A 14,480-nucleotide genomic window follows, 5' to 3' on the forward strand; every position below is an offset into this window, starting at 1 on the left:
CCGTTCGCTTATCTTGGATTTGAAAAAACAAAAAAAAAAAAAATAGTTGAAGCATTGCAACCACAATTACACCGCGACTCGTGTTTCCTTAATGACCTCAACTTGTTCTTGATTTCATTAGAAAATGATTCATGAAATCGCTATATTGCCAGTGCAACTGTGGCCAATTGTGAGAAAGTACGAGAGGTAAACGTCACACAGCATAATATTTATTTCATGCGAGGGGCCTGACAAAGGTCCGTAATCAATCGAAATCTCTCACCACAGCATGAGTTCATTGAGTTCATTGGGTATTGCCCGATGGGGCTCTTAACTGCGGGTATCCAACATGTAAAGATCAACTAGATATGCGTATGCTATTATATTGACTGACAGAGCGAAAGGATGATTAAACTCGTTAACAATTGACTTGACGTTTGATACGACAGCTGTTGAAGTCCAGGTACAGAACAAATCCTTCAGAGGGGGAATGTGATGTAATGGGTTAGGCAGTGGAGGCGGCAAACAGTCTGAACGGACGGCTAAAACATAGATAAGGCTACTTAAGAAAGGCTGCACTAGAAGCATCTGCAGGTTAGTATTACCGACTTCCTGGCTCTTACAGTGTCTTCCAGCCGAAAATCCTTGTTGAAAGAACAGCCAGACTGCTCCAGGACAGTATAGTCTTAGAGGTCAATGAAACGACTTTTGGTGGCCATGAATGCCTTAAAGATATTATAACTGAACTTGATAAAATATAATACTGTATGGAAGTGTCGAGCTGGAGGATGAAACGCCGGTTAACATTCTCTGCGAATGCGTCGCTCTTATATGGAGTAAAAAGCCTGTAGAGGTACTTAGATCTCCACATACAAAATTAGGCTAAAAGGTCATGCACAATAGATCTACGCATAGGTCGCAGTGCTTCCAGGCTTAATAATAATAATAGATGTAGAGTCTCGGTGGCGTTAATAGGACATCTCAATATCTCCTCAATATTTCCTTTTGCTACGTCATTCCTTTTAAAATTTGGCTTAGAGACAAACTGGTTTTGGCGGTGTGCCATCATCTTCAGTGCTATTTTTCGTTCTTCTTGAATTTTGAAATAGATACAAGCGAGGTGAGAAGCTCCATAAAAGAACACCTGAGAAAATCGAGGAACCCACTATTACGGAAACGAATTTGCTGTTGTCAAACTGGGATGATTGTGAAGTCTAAAGGTTCTTATAGCCATATTTCTATAGAAAACAAACAATCTCTCTTTTGAAACTAAGCAACACAACAACACAGGTCACTGGGATATGTCGTGATGATGCGATGACGACGTTCTCCCAAAAGCTTCCTCTGCAGTAGCTGGTAAAGGGAGGAGGAAGATGAGACGATTCATTACTTTCACTGACGATGTCCAGGCCTGCAGTTGACTCAGATTTCTGAACGCACTGGCTTTCGACAGTCTGGCAAAGGTAAGGAAAGTGCACATTACGCTGCTACTTATCGGGGAAAGGAAGTTGTGTAAGAAAGTTTAAATACGAAATACCTGGTTGGACGAATGTGCCTCGCCCGACAGTCTACTATCTCGAGGTGAAAGTGTGGGAAGCTCCCGTCAAACCTGACTTAATAATAATTTGGCACGCAGATGACGGCCATTTTTTCCAATTTTTTTCTACAACTTTTCTGACCGACAGGTTTTGTGCCCACTCTGAGCAGTGTTACCACGTTGTCTAATAAAGAGACTGGCTTCCAATTATTTAGCGAGTCTCTGCGTGACAATGATTAAGTTACGAATAAAGCAGCCAACAATCTTGGACATTTCCTCCGATGAGTCGCATACGCCCCTAACGAGATGCTTACGGCTCGTCCTCGCAAACGTTCGACTGCCGAACATAAAGTAACTAAAACTCCAATTGGCATGGGTAAATGAACTTCAGTAAACCCAAATAGTTTCGCCAGAGCGGTTGGAGTCCAAAACTGCCCAGAAGATTCTCGATACCTGGTAAGAGGTGGTGCCATCTCAATGTTTGCTTAGCTGAGTGAACACCAGGGAGCAAGTGGCTAGCGGAGTCCCATACTCTTTACTAGCAGTCACGTTCAGTTCGCAAGAGCCTGCCGCGACCAAGAGATTAGAGATATCTGGCACCCAAGTAATGTTAATCAGAAAGTAATTCGATGCCACTGCCACTGAGGTCCCTGACGGCGATTGACCACAGAAAAGGGGCTCCAGCAGGTTGAATGGCTTAGATTGTTTCCACGATAAAGCATATTGGCCGAGTGGTTGAAGTATCGTTACCACCGCAGTCCGGCTAGTACCGGATTTATATTCAACAAAGCAACAACAACAACATTTTCTTCTTAAATAATTTGAGATAACTTTGTTTAGAAAAAAAAAATAATTTACGAATCGAACATTTGTTAGTACCCCCCTTGTATGCAACGGCATTGCTGATTAAACGCTCATATATCAGGTGTTATGTTTCACTTTTTGCCTTCAAGTTTCTACCTTCATTTGAAATTCCAAATGCACATATGAAAGATTCTACTCACATACTACACACATTCATACTTACATACATACAAAAAATTTTCAGTGAGTATGCGGAAAAGAATCTTTGAACTTTCAGCCATTTCCTGTTAATCTTATTGATGTCGTTGACATCTGATTCTAGGTACCTATTACGTAATAGCCAAGTATCGTGCCACTTTTTTCGAACTCAACTTATTTATCATTTAATTATTCTTTTTATTTATTTATTTTTCACAGTGAACAAAGTATTATTGGCGCTCGCGCCTCCGTTATGGTTTACGATGACAACCAGAAACGTTGGCTACCATCGGGCACTTCATCCGGCCTCAGCAAAGTTCAAATCTATCATCATCAACAGAATAACACATTTCGTATTGTTGGACGTAAACTGCAGGATCACGAGGTTGTGATCAATTGTTCCATATTGAAGGGTCTAAAATATAATCAAGCCACGCCCACATTTCATCAATGGCGTGATTCGAAATTTGTTTATGGTTTGAATTTTTCATCACAAAGTGATGCGGAAGCTTTTGCACGCGCTATGGTGCATGCACTGGATGTGAGTATAGTTTGATTTGAAATTTTTATGACTTATTGAATGATTTTCTTTACCTTCATTTATTACACAGGTACTTAGCGGCCGCTTGGTTAATAATGTTGCAATGGGCGCTATGGGTATGGTGGGTGGTCCACCAACAAATGGTAATGGCTATGAAGAGGATATGGGCTATCGTACGATGACTAGCGAGGATGCGGCAATTTTACGGCAACAACAACAAATCACTGGACAAATTACACCATCTGCACAAACGCCAACGTCACAGACCAATCAAAATAATATACCACAGAGCCCACCAACACCGCAGGGACATCATCGTACGAGCAGGTAACTACAATCATTAGCTTAGTTCTGGCATGCATTGCAAGCTACTGTATGCGCGGTCCCAGGCATGTTTGTTTCCCTTGATCTGGGATCGTTAGTAGCTGTCACATATTTGCCTTTCAGAGCCGGTAAACACTAGACAGCAAAATGAGATTCAGGTATTATCCTGTCATTCGAAGCTAGCCTCCAAAATATAGGGGGGAAAAAACAACAGTACGAAGGCGTGATTCGCCTCTTTTTGTTTCGAAATGAAGGTTTTTTTCGAAATCGAAGTCAGGTCTTCGAAAAAATGTAAAGCCTCATAATTGTGATTTTTCTATGAATTTTGTAATTCAATCGATCAAAAAAAAAAAAAAATCAAACGAAAAATTCGAACATTTGAAAATATCAATTTTTTTAAGGTTTTGTGGCTTAATCCATTTTAGTCTTACAAAGGACAAGTTCTAGTCTCGAAAAACTCGCATCGATTATTTAGGTTTTTTTTTTTTGAAGCCTGTTTTAGATTTTCCTCCGCACAAGGTGTGGAAAACTTGTTTATATTAAAGAAAATCATAAACACCCTTAGTAAAAAAAATTTCAAAAATTATTTCGAATTTTGGGAGACCTATAAATTGTACTTTGTTATTTCTAAAATTGATTCTGCTAGAGGCTGCATACTCAAAAAAAAAAAAAAAAAAATCTGAAAAATTCAAGTAAAATTTTTTCGTAAAATTTTCTCGAATTTTGGAATTTCGAACAACGGTTTTGAGATTGGTTTCCGTAGTTTGAATTACAAAATTCATATAAGTTCTTCTTAAAATAAAAAAAAAAAAAATTAATGGACGAAATTAAAAAAAAAAACAATGCCACTGCTATTTTTCTGTTCGCTGCTTAGATTTCGCACTTCGAAACTCAATACCTATGTTTATGAGGCTAACTTAGAAAAGGATAGAGGTAACCCTTTTCGCTTATGTCACAATTTTTAAATTTTTTACAAAATTCTTTTAAACACAATTATCTATGTCAAAAAAATATTTAGTTTGGCTGTGTCCGTCTCTCCGCTCGTTAACACGATAACCTAAGTAAAAATTTTGAAATTACTAAACTTTAGTCCAAGAATTTATTAGTTTGAAAACGCCCACGCCCACTTTAGATATATAAAGTTTTATTAGCACTCCCACTTTCTCGAAATCGAAAAATTTGGACAATAGGGTATAATAAAAATAGGACAAACAAGTAAGGAAAGCTGAGTTCGTGTGTATCCGAACATTATATACTCAGCTGCCAAATTACAGCTTTCAAAACTTTTAAATTACCTTCTTTTAAAAGCGGGCGGTGCCACGCCCATTGTCCAAAATTTTACTAATTTTCTATTTTGCGTCCTAAGGTCAACGCACCTACCAAGTTTCATCGCTTTATCCGTCTTTGGTAATGAATTATCGCACTTTTTCGGTTTTTCGAAATGTTCGATATCGAAAATGTGGGCGTAGTTATAGTCCGATTTCGTTCATTTTAAATAGCGATCTCAGATGAGTGCCCAGGAAATTAACATACCAAATTTCATTAAGATACCTCAAAATTTTACTCAAGTTATCGTGTTTACGGACAGACGGACGGACGGACATGGCTAAATGAATTTCTTTTTTCGCCCAGATCATTTTGACATATATAAGTCTCGAAGTCTATCTCTCTCGATTAGTTTATGCCGTTACGCAAGCAAAATTAATATACTCTGTGAGCTCTGCTCAGCTGAGTATAAAATGTGATTTGAGCAGGCCCACTTTCGATATCGAAAAAGTGGGGTTGGTATGGAAATTTTCGATATCGTAAATTTCAATAATGGGATAATTTTTTACACACCTCTCGATGCATGCAAATCATTCGTTTTTCTAAAATTAATGAAAATTAAAAAAAAATAAATTTTATGAAAAAATTTGCAATAATTTTTGCTGCTCTGTTTTCTTGTTTACAACTGCATATTACATGAATTAGTTGCCAAATATAAAACGTAAACAATTTTCGTGCATTGTTTTTGTTTTTTTTTTTTAACTGGATATTAATTATTTTTTTTCACCTCTCTAGCTAGTCATATACGCACCTTTAGTATTTTTTTTACTATGGCAAAGTTATTTTGTCAATTTAAATTTGAATGCATTTTGTTTAATATTTTGTTTTTGTATTTTTTTATCTTTTCATTTATTTGACCTTTTTCTATGCGATCTTCCTTACTAAACTCTTTCTCTATCTATTATCTATGCTCAATTGCACTATTCACCACTCAATTTAATTCATTTCTCACTAACTCAACACCCATCTTTTTTTTGTATACCATCCAACTGTCATCTATCACCTTTTCAAAAATTCCTTAACTCACTTTTCATCACAAAATTTAAAAATTCCTCCTTAAACGAATTCGCCTATCCAAAACAAATCCGTTTCACCACTAAAGAAATTCCCTTAGCGCTCCAGCGGCACCACAACCGCAGCCGATGACAATACCACAGCAACAGCCGCCATATGGTCAGCCGGGTCAACAGAATGGCATGCAATCACAAACACAAATACCAGCCGCACCGGGTCAGCCACAATATCATGCGCCACAACAAATGCAACAATCTGCCCAAGCTGCGCACGCCGTCTATTCTGCACAACAAATGGTAAATGCCGGCTATCCACCACAAGCACAGGTGAGAATCGTTTTCGTAAGCAGTTTTTTTGTTTAGTAAATCTTAATAATACAATTTTGCATTTGTATATAAACACTTTTGTATGTATTTTTGTTTTTTGTGCTGCTCGATTGCTTATCTGCTTGTTTTCTCTTTTCATCTCATTTTTGCTGATTTCTTTTTCATTTTCTTTTGTAATTTTATTTCCACATCACAAAATTTTGGAACTTATTTGAAATTGGCCTACGATTGCAACAAAAAAATTTTTTTAAAATATTGTACATAAAACACCTAAACAAAAAAAAAAAAAAACAAATTCCTGTTGCCTGTCCGCCCGTCCGCCTTTCTGTATTGCCTGTTAAAACTACGCATCTCTGCCTCTTTCCAAAATCCAAACTGCTCGCCTCCAACAACATTCCAAACATTGCTAAATATTGCAACCAACCACAACAACAAACGTTTGCATCATCACAGTACCAGCCCAGCCATTTTATGTTATCTAATTCTAATCCGAATCTTAATCTGCATCAATATTCACAACAACAGCCACCGTCACAACAATGCATACCAGCAGCGCCTCAACCGCCAATGCCGCCACCGCATCAAAATGGTATCGGTGGTGGTGGCGGCGGCGGCCTGCCAATCTATGTTTCATCGTCACAATCGCAGCCAGTACTGCCCACATCCGTTAGCTCGAATAGTGGCATATATGGTGGACAATCAGTACCGATGCAGCCATCGCTGCAACAGCAGCAACAACAACAACAACAACAGGCACCACAACCACCACCTATGCAAAATGGAGGTGGCGGTCCTGCACCACCACCTCCTCCGCCACCACCATTTGGTGGTATTGGCGGTGGTCCTCCTGCACCGCCTATGATGGCGGGGAATGTCCCCCCAGCACCAATGCCGCCACCAACAAATGTTAATCGTAGCGCTCCGCAGGCACCTGCAGCACCACCACCACCGCCGACAGCAGCTGCAGCGCCTCCACCACCTCCACCGCCACCAGCGGGAGGTGCGGCACCATCAAAGAAGGATGATCCACAAGCCGAATTAATGGGCTCATTGGCTGCGCAGCTGCAGCAAGCTAAGCTAAAAAAGAATAAGGCAAGTTCAATTAATTTGTTTTTCTGTGGACTATTTATCAACTATTCTTATTGTTCAATTTACTTGCAGCCCTCAGTGGCAGTCACAGAGAATAGTGGTAGCAGCACTTCAAGCGCTGGTAGTGGTAACTATGGCACAATTGGTCGCAGCTCTACGGGTATGGCTTCCATGATGGATGAAATGGCAAAAACATTGGCACGACGGCGCGCACAAGCAGAAAAGAAAGAGGTTGGTAGTTGCAGTGCTCATCTGAAAATTTTATATTACAACAAATTTTAACTTAACGTCTTTGCTTTTTTTGCCTGCAGCCCGATGCTGAGCCTGAAGTAAAGCAACGCCCCTGGGAAAAATCAAATACTTTGCCTCACAAGCTTGGCTCATCATCATCGAACACAAATTGTAATGCTGCTTCGAATAATACAACGAACAGTGGCAGTGAATCACCACGGCCGATGCGTAAACGTTTTGGCAGTGCCAGCGAGGAAACGATACTCAAGGTCAATACCATGGCATAACCCTCATTTTAGTCGAATATACATTTATATACCCAGCTTTACTTGCAGACCTCGTCTGGTTATTGTATCAAACCTTTTTTTTTTGCTTTTTGTTTAAAAAAATTGATTCAGAAGGCTAAAAATAATTTCCCTTTTTTCGAAGCTGGCCTCCGAAATATAGCATGTTGGCTTTCGAAGTTCGAAATTAAACTTTTCTAACATATTGTTTAATATTATTATGTTTGAAAAATTAAAAGAGGTAAAATATAGGCTTGTTCTTAATAATATATATATATAACCGTTTTATCGGGGTCAAAATGGACATCTTCGAAAAAATTTAAAACGAGAAGCTGCACGAAAAAATTATATAATATCTGATAATGCGACACTCATTGCCCCTTTTTACTTTGGAGCTCTGAGGTTGAATCCGCCATCAGAATTGGCCTAACGGTTCGCGGTTCGACTCTAAACTCACAAACCTGAAAAATGAATGCCACTTGAACTTTTTTTGAGGTTAGGGCCGAACTGGGACCCGCCACGCCAACTCTAATAGTGGCTTCGAGTGCAGCGCATTAAAATGCAATGAAATATAAGTGCCGCATTACCAAATCCAGCAACTTTTGGGGGAATTTATTGGTTTTAATTTTTGCGAAGATCTGCCTTTTAAACGCTTATAACAGCTGTTATATAACCTTGAAAAATAAAAAATGTATACAATTAAAATAAGAAAAAAGGGCAAAATAAGCCTACATTTTTAGTTTTTTAGTGTTTCGAACTTCGAAAACCAATATGCTTTGGAGGCTAAGTTCGAAAAACAGGGAAATCCCTTTTTTTGCTTATAGATCATTCTCTAAAAAACCGCTTTTGGTCCAATACCAGTGTAAAACACTGTTATCAAACAAAACATCAAACTGTAGTGCTTTTATAGAATATCTACAGCTGCGCATATAATGTTCGCTTCCATTCGAATTTAAACTTTCTTATTGCTTGTTGACAAACATTTTGTTATTGAACAGCAGGTTAATGGTGATGGTCTGTCGTTGGCTCTATCAAGCACTGAATTGGACACATTAAAGGCTGATATACTGAAGGAAATACGCTCCGAAATACAAAAAGTTAAACAGGAAATTATAGAAGGTAAAAATAGATTGTTGAGCAATCACACTAATACTATAATAGATTAATACGATTTTATGTATATTTGCAGTCATCAAATCCGAATTCAATAGAAGATAAGAGCAGCAACAGTTTGTTAAGAGCAGCATTAGAAGCCGCCGAACGGTGATCAAAAATATAGTTGTCGGTGATAAAAAGGCGAAATAGTAGGATTAACGTATGAATGGATCGGAATGAAAACAAGTCTCTTGTCGACCTATTTTTGTTTTTATTATTATCTACACAAACTGCAAATAGAAAAATGCAACTAACATTCTGTTTTTATATAATGGAAGCTACGACCCTTCCATAATCTTACAAAAAAAAGAAAAAAGAAAGAAAAATAAAAATAAAAACATGTACTACGCAAATTATGAAGTTTTGAGAATTGCATACATACATATATGTGTATGCTAAACAAGCGGCGTTCGAAAAACCAACTGGATAAGTAGTTAGCGCGATAAGGCAAAATAAACGAATAAACAAATAACTGAATATGTACTATATTTAAATATTTTAAATAAATCAAATTTTATGTAGTAACAAGGATTATACATAGAAAGTCAAAAATACCAGAAAGTATCCAAAGTATAGATATACTAACATTCTCGGCGTTATCATATGTTAATTTATATATAAAAACATACATATAACGATATGTACACATATTCAGAACAGCGTTTTACTATACAACTAAATCAAAGGCATTTTTGGCTGAAACGAATTAAATCAAGCGAAAGTATAGAATAAAAAAGAGTCACATGTACGATGTGTGTACTTGCCGTATTTCATGTTAGAAACGTGTACTGCTGTTGGCTGAAAAACGTTTCGAAAATAAACTAAATATTTCGAAGTTGAGCCTTCGTATGACTTTTTTAAATTATTTGTTTGTATTAGATAAAAAAAAGTTACAAGTACAGCAATACAGCAAACTTTTAAATGTAATATACCGTTGCTTGTTCTATGCATCTACATACATACATATAACCGAACTATACTACAACTAGATAATAGTAAAGTTTCCAAACTGAACATACGATGTTTACATTTATTATATATTGTAAGTACACTGTTTTATAACTAAATGTAAAATCGCATAAAAAAAATATTTTAGATGTATGTACACATAATTTAAGTACAGAAACTTACTTTTTTAACTATGCTTTCTTTTATTTTCATTGAAGCAAGTTTTTCGTACAAAATTTATCGTAGTATTATTTTTGTACATTAATTAGGCTTTTGTTAAACGTTGGAAATAATTTATCAAAATCTATAGTTCCTTATTGTCTTTACAGCGTCCACTTTATTGTTTTTACATTTCTGATTATAGTCTGAACACATTGGGCATGAAGTGTGTCGAATTGTCAATTTATATTTAGCCTGGGAATACATACATTAAACATATTTTTAACGCTATAAGACAAAACCAATTTTTGGGCTGTGTAATGGTCTAAACCATGTTTTTTTAAGAAATCGAGCCATAAATAAAAAAGCAATATTTCTGTATTTCGAAGTTAGCCCCAAAACATAGGTATGGGCTTTCGAAGTTCGAATTGTAAACTTGGACATTTATTTTGTTTATAAGAATACATTCATGTTTTTATGTTAATCAATTTTTCATTGTAAGTTTATATAAAAGCTATTTTGCGAATTCGAAGACGGAACTTGAAAAAATTAGAAGTCCTAAATTTCTAAACTTTTTCCGTGCCTATCATACATATGAGCTTGAGCTATAATTACAAAAGTAATTTTTCGGTTTTTTGGAGTTGGCGCCAAAACATAGATATGGACTTTCGAAGTTCGAAATTGGAACCCTCGTATTTTTTAATTGATATATTACAAACGGATTCTTTGCAAGTCAGAACTTCAAAAAAATTAGGCGCCATTAATTTCTGAATTTCCCCCTCCTTGTCATATGAGCTTGTCCAATAAATAAACAAGTAATTTTTCTGTTTCGAAGTTAGCAGCAAAACACAGTTACTTGCTTACAGTTACAGGCTTTCGAAGTTCGAAATTGGCCATAAAATTAAAAAAGTAACTTCCATTCTACGAATTTACCCCCAAAACAGATATGTACTTTCGAAGTTCGAAATTGGAACTCGTATTTTTTAATCAATATATTACAAAATATTTGTATTTTTATGTTATTCAATGTTTCTTTGAATGTTCATATAACATTCGTTGTGCTAATTCGAATTCGTCAGAACTTCGAAAAAATAGGCCTTATAAATTACTGGATTTTTCCCTATTTGGCATATGAGCTTGGCCGATAAGTAAAAAAGTAATTTTTCTCTGTTTCAAAGTTAGCCCCAGAACACATGAGCTTCCGAAGTTCGTAATTGAAAATAATCGAATTCTTTTTTAATTATTTTACTACGAAATTATTGTATTATTATATTAATCAAAGTTTCTTTGCAAATTCATATAACCGCAGTTATGCAAATTCGAAGTCAGCACTTTGAAAAAATTAGAAGCCATACATTTGCGAGTTTGTTTGTTTGAGCCTGAAAACAAAAAAAGGTTTCCCATACAAATAAGCAGTGCTGCTCAAAATTTTTTATATGGAAGTGCAAATCACAATACATGTACAAAATTATATTTGGATTGAATTTTTTTTGTATTTAAAAAAAATAAATTTAAAAATTTTTAATTGTTTGAGGTCGGGAAAAGTTGAAGATTTGGTTTCAAGTTACAAAATGTTTGCTTAAAATATTAGGTAAATAGTTATATCGTCAACATACAAGAGCCAATAAATTTAATTCTGAAAGTTGCGAAAAATTACATTGACCTATAGCCTCAGTTTTTGTAGTAACATGTTTTATATATATCGTCGGAATTTGGTTTTCAATAATAATAGGAATTGAGTTTGATAGCTTTCGAAATGCTTAATTAGAGGGCTCCGCATAGTTTGTTGTAAATTTGTGTATAAACTTACATATATCAGCAACAGAGATTACTGGGGGTGCTGAAATACCACCTGAATTTAATAAAATGTTTAACAAGTAAGTGATAGGCAGAGTTGCGTAAAATCTTACAGCTGATTTCTAGTTTTGTCTCGGTAATATTTCGTTGGCCCCGAACCGAAGCGAAATTCTACATGTTGCTTCTAGTATGATATTGTGACGAATATTAGTATCACTAAGCGATACTACCACATCACTATGCCGATGCTAAGCAGTATGTACGTAAACAAATCAATCATCATCTACACACGTACATACAAGGCAACGGAGAGATACACATAAACACATGTAATCATCAGCCGAAGTAGTACTCACATATACACACGCATATGCCTATGCGAGAGAATACCCACTCAGCATTTAGGTGATTCAATTTTGAATTTCCCTACATATCAATTCAATTTGATTACTCTTTCTGACTAAATAATGAGTTATCATACAATTGAACAAAAGAAATAATCAAATATGAATACTTTTGATGATGAAAAACTAAAAAGCATTTTTCGATCACTTTTTGGAATCATTTTGAAGTCCTTTAATGACTAAATTTGAATATTTCATAAAAACCAACAAAAAGAATAATCAAATGTGCTTACCTTTGGTGATCAAAAACTGAATATAGTTTTTCAATCACATTTTGGAATCATATTTGAATCAAATGTGTTTACTTTAGGTGATCAAAAATTTATAATCATTTTTCATTCAGCTTTCTGAATCTTTTATGAATATATTTGTTCACTGAATAATGAATTTAATACTTGTTGAAATTTTACTTTTCATTAAAAATCTTATTTTTTTCACATACACATATTTTTTCGATCATGAAGCTAAGAAAAAATATATAAAAATTTTATTATTTATGCAAAAGATATTCTTCAAGACAAAAATTATGTAATGCTGCTCGTGAACGAAGATTTCCCCAACCATTTCTCCCCTTCAGCTTCCCAGAAAATACATAATGATTGGACAATACATAGGTTGTGAGCTATTTGAACCCCAGGTAAGTGAAACTATCTTGACATACCTGGGTACGGCTTCAACATCCCGTATCGTATCCGTATTTTAAGATGTACTCGCAGGTGTATATCGGTCAAGTTTGTTTGCGAGTTAGCTGTGGTTCGAATAGCTCCCTTTCGCATGCTTTCTTCCCATGATGAAATAAGATTATTATGTAGTATCCTATTTTGAATGAGATATGGAGAATAAATGCATTATAATGGCATTCAAAAATGATTCAAAAATCTCAACCAAAACGATTGAAATATATTCACGAATATGATCAGAAAATGACTGTTAAAAGCAGTCAAATATTACTCTAAAACTATTAAAGCTCAATTTTACAATGATATCAAATATGAATAAAAAGCGTTTCGAAATAGGAATCTTAAATGATTATTCAAGAATAATCAAATTTATGGTACATTTTTCTCCCGACGATACGTTAATTTTCGAACAGAAAATGCTTTTAAATTTGAACGTTTTTAATCATCTTGGGGTATGATGTTTAAATATTTTTTGATCAAAATTTTCAAGAAATGCTGGTTGGGTATAAACTACAAATACACACGCATATAGCTGGTAACCAAGTAGAAGATTCTAGAGGGAGAAGCGTCTAGACATTTTTAGAAATATGCGGACAAGGCAACAGAGAGTATAAAAGCAGAGCAAGCTGAGTAATCAATAATCAGTTTGATTTAAACACGCTATCAGTTGCGAAGTGAAGTTTAATTGTGAAGTATAATTGTACTACTCCCAACGTGGTGTAATAAAGACCATTTTGCAATACAGAATATTGGAGTTATTTCAACAGTTTAGCGATTCGAACATTAGCAGAAGGGTTGGTATAAGCGGAATTCTCTAAATTCGTTACAATAATATCGAATTTTTCGATAGTTCCGGACTGGTGAGATAGTGTTGAAAAAAGGCATACTCGTATGAAGTCGTAGCTTGTTAAAGCTGGTAGCAGTATTTTTGTTGGTGGCCTATTTATAAATATATGTTAAATATGAAATATAAAAATCCAAACTGTCGATTTTATAATTGCAAATATAGCTACTAACAAAATAGTACTTATTTGGCACTCTATGTCTAGTTCCGAACCAGAAATTTGTATCACTAGTTACTGACTTCCCTTGACGATAATTAACTATTATCATATGAAGTTAGGAGGGGCTCCTATTCTTTTGGTACAGTTTAGCTTATATTCTTTGGCCATATGCCCCATATATTTCAGCTCTGCGGTCAGTTATCTATTTTAATTTTATTTATGAATCTATTTTTTTTCAGTGCTATTATATTTTTGACTAATTTTTAGTTGTCAAATTGTCAGTGTACATTTTTTTCATCATACACAAGTGCCTGAGCTTAATACGGGAGTGCTTTTTCTTAGCACTTTCATAAGAAATTCGAACATTTTCATATGAATCAAAATTATATGTGAGGGCATATGGGAGTGCTATGAAATTTTTTTATATTTGAAGTGTGCATTTGTATCTGTGCCTATGATTCAGGGCAAAACAAAAGTGCTACAAGTGTATAGGGGTTGAGCAGCCCTGCAAATAAGAAAAATCAAACTAAAAGGACGCTCATATTTTTACTTTTTTAACCATCAAATAAGAAAAATATAACGAAGTTTTCAGTTTCGAACTTCGAAAGGCCTTACTTATGTTTTGTAGGCTAATCTAAAAAAAAAAACGAAAAAATAACGTTTTGCTTATGTCTCATTGA

At 35.4% G+C, this 14,480-nt stretch overlaps 1 protein-coding gene across 10 annotated transcripts in view; it reads left to right on the forward strand.

Moving 5' to 3' along the window:
- ena (enabled) overlaps positions 1–13,666 on the forward strand; it is a 31,085-nt gene extending 17,419 nt beyond the window's left edge. For 7 of the 10 annotated variants that reach the window (XM_067770935.1, XM_067770937.1, XM_067770936.1 and 4 more), the window contains exons 3-10: positions 2,738–3,059; positions 3,130–3,386; positions 5,812–6,049; positions 6,503–7,141; positions 7,211–7,369; positions 7,450–7,638; positions 8,652–8,772; positions 8,843–13,666. In XM_067770935.1, the coding sequence (XP_067627036.1) occupies positions 2,738–3,059; positions 3,130–3,386; positions 5,812–6,049; positions 6,503–7,141; positions 7,211–7,369; positions 7,450–7,638; positions 8,652–8,772; positions 8,843–8,871 (1,954 nt within the window). In that variant the 3' untranslated portion in view covers positions 8,872–13,666. The remainder of the gene's footprint in view (positions 1–2,737; positions 3,060–3,129; positions 3,387–5,811; positions 6,050–6,502; positions 7,142–7,210; positions 7,370–7,449; positions 7,639–8,651; positions 8,773–8,842) is intronic. The other 3 variants (XM_067770944.1, XM_067770945.1, XM_067770943.1) reach the window with 3 other exon arrangements.
- The last annotated feature ends 814 nt before the right edge of the window (positions 13,667–14,480 follow it).

This window comes from Eurosta solidaginis, chromosome 3 (assembly GCF_040869045.1).
Source record: "Eurosta solidaginis isolate ZX-2024a chromosome 3, ASM4086904v1, whole genome shotgun sequence".
Classification (NCBI taxonomy): domain Eukaryota; kingdom Metazoa; phylum Arthropoda; class Insecta; order Diptera; family Tephritidae; genus Eurosta; species Eurosta solidaginis.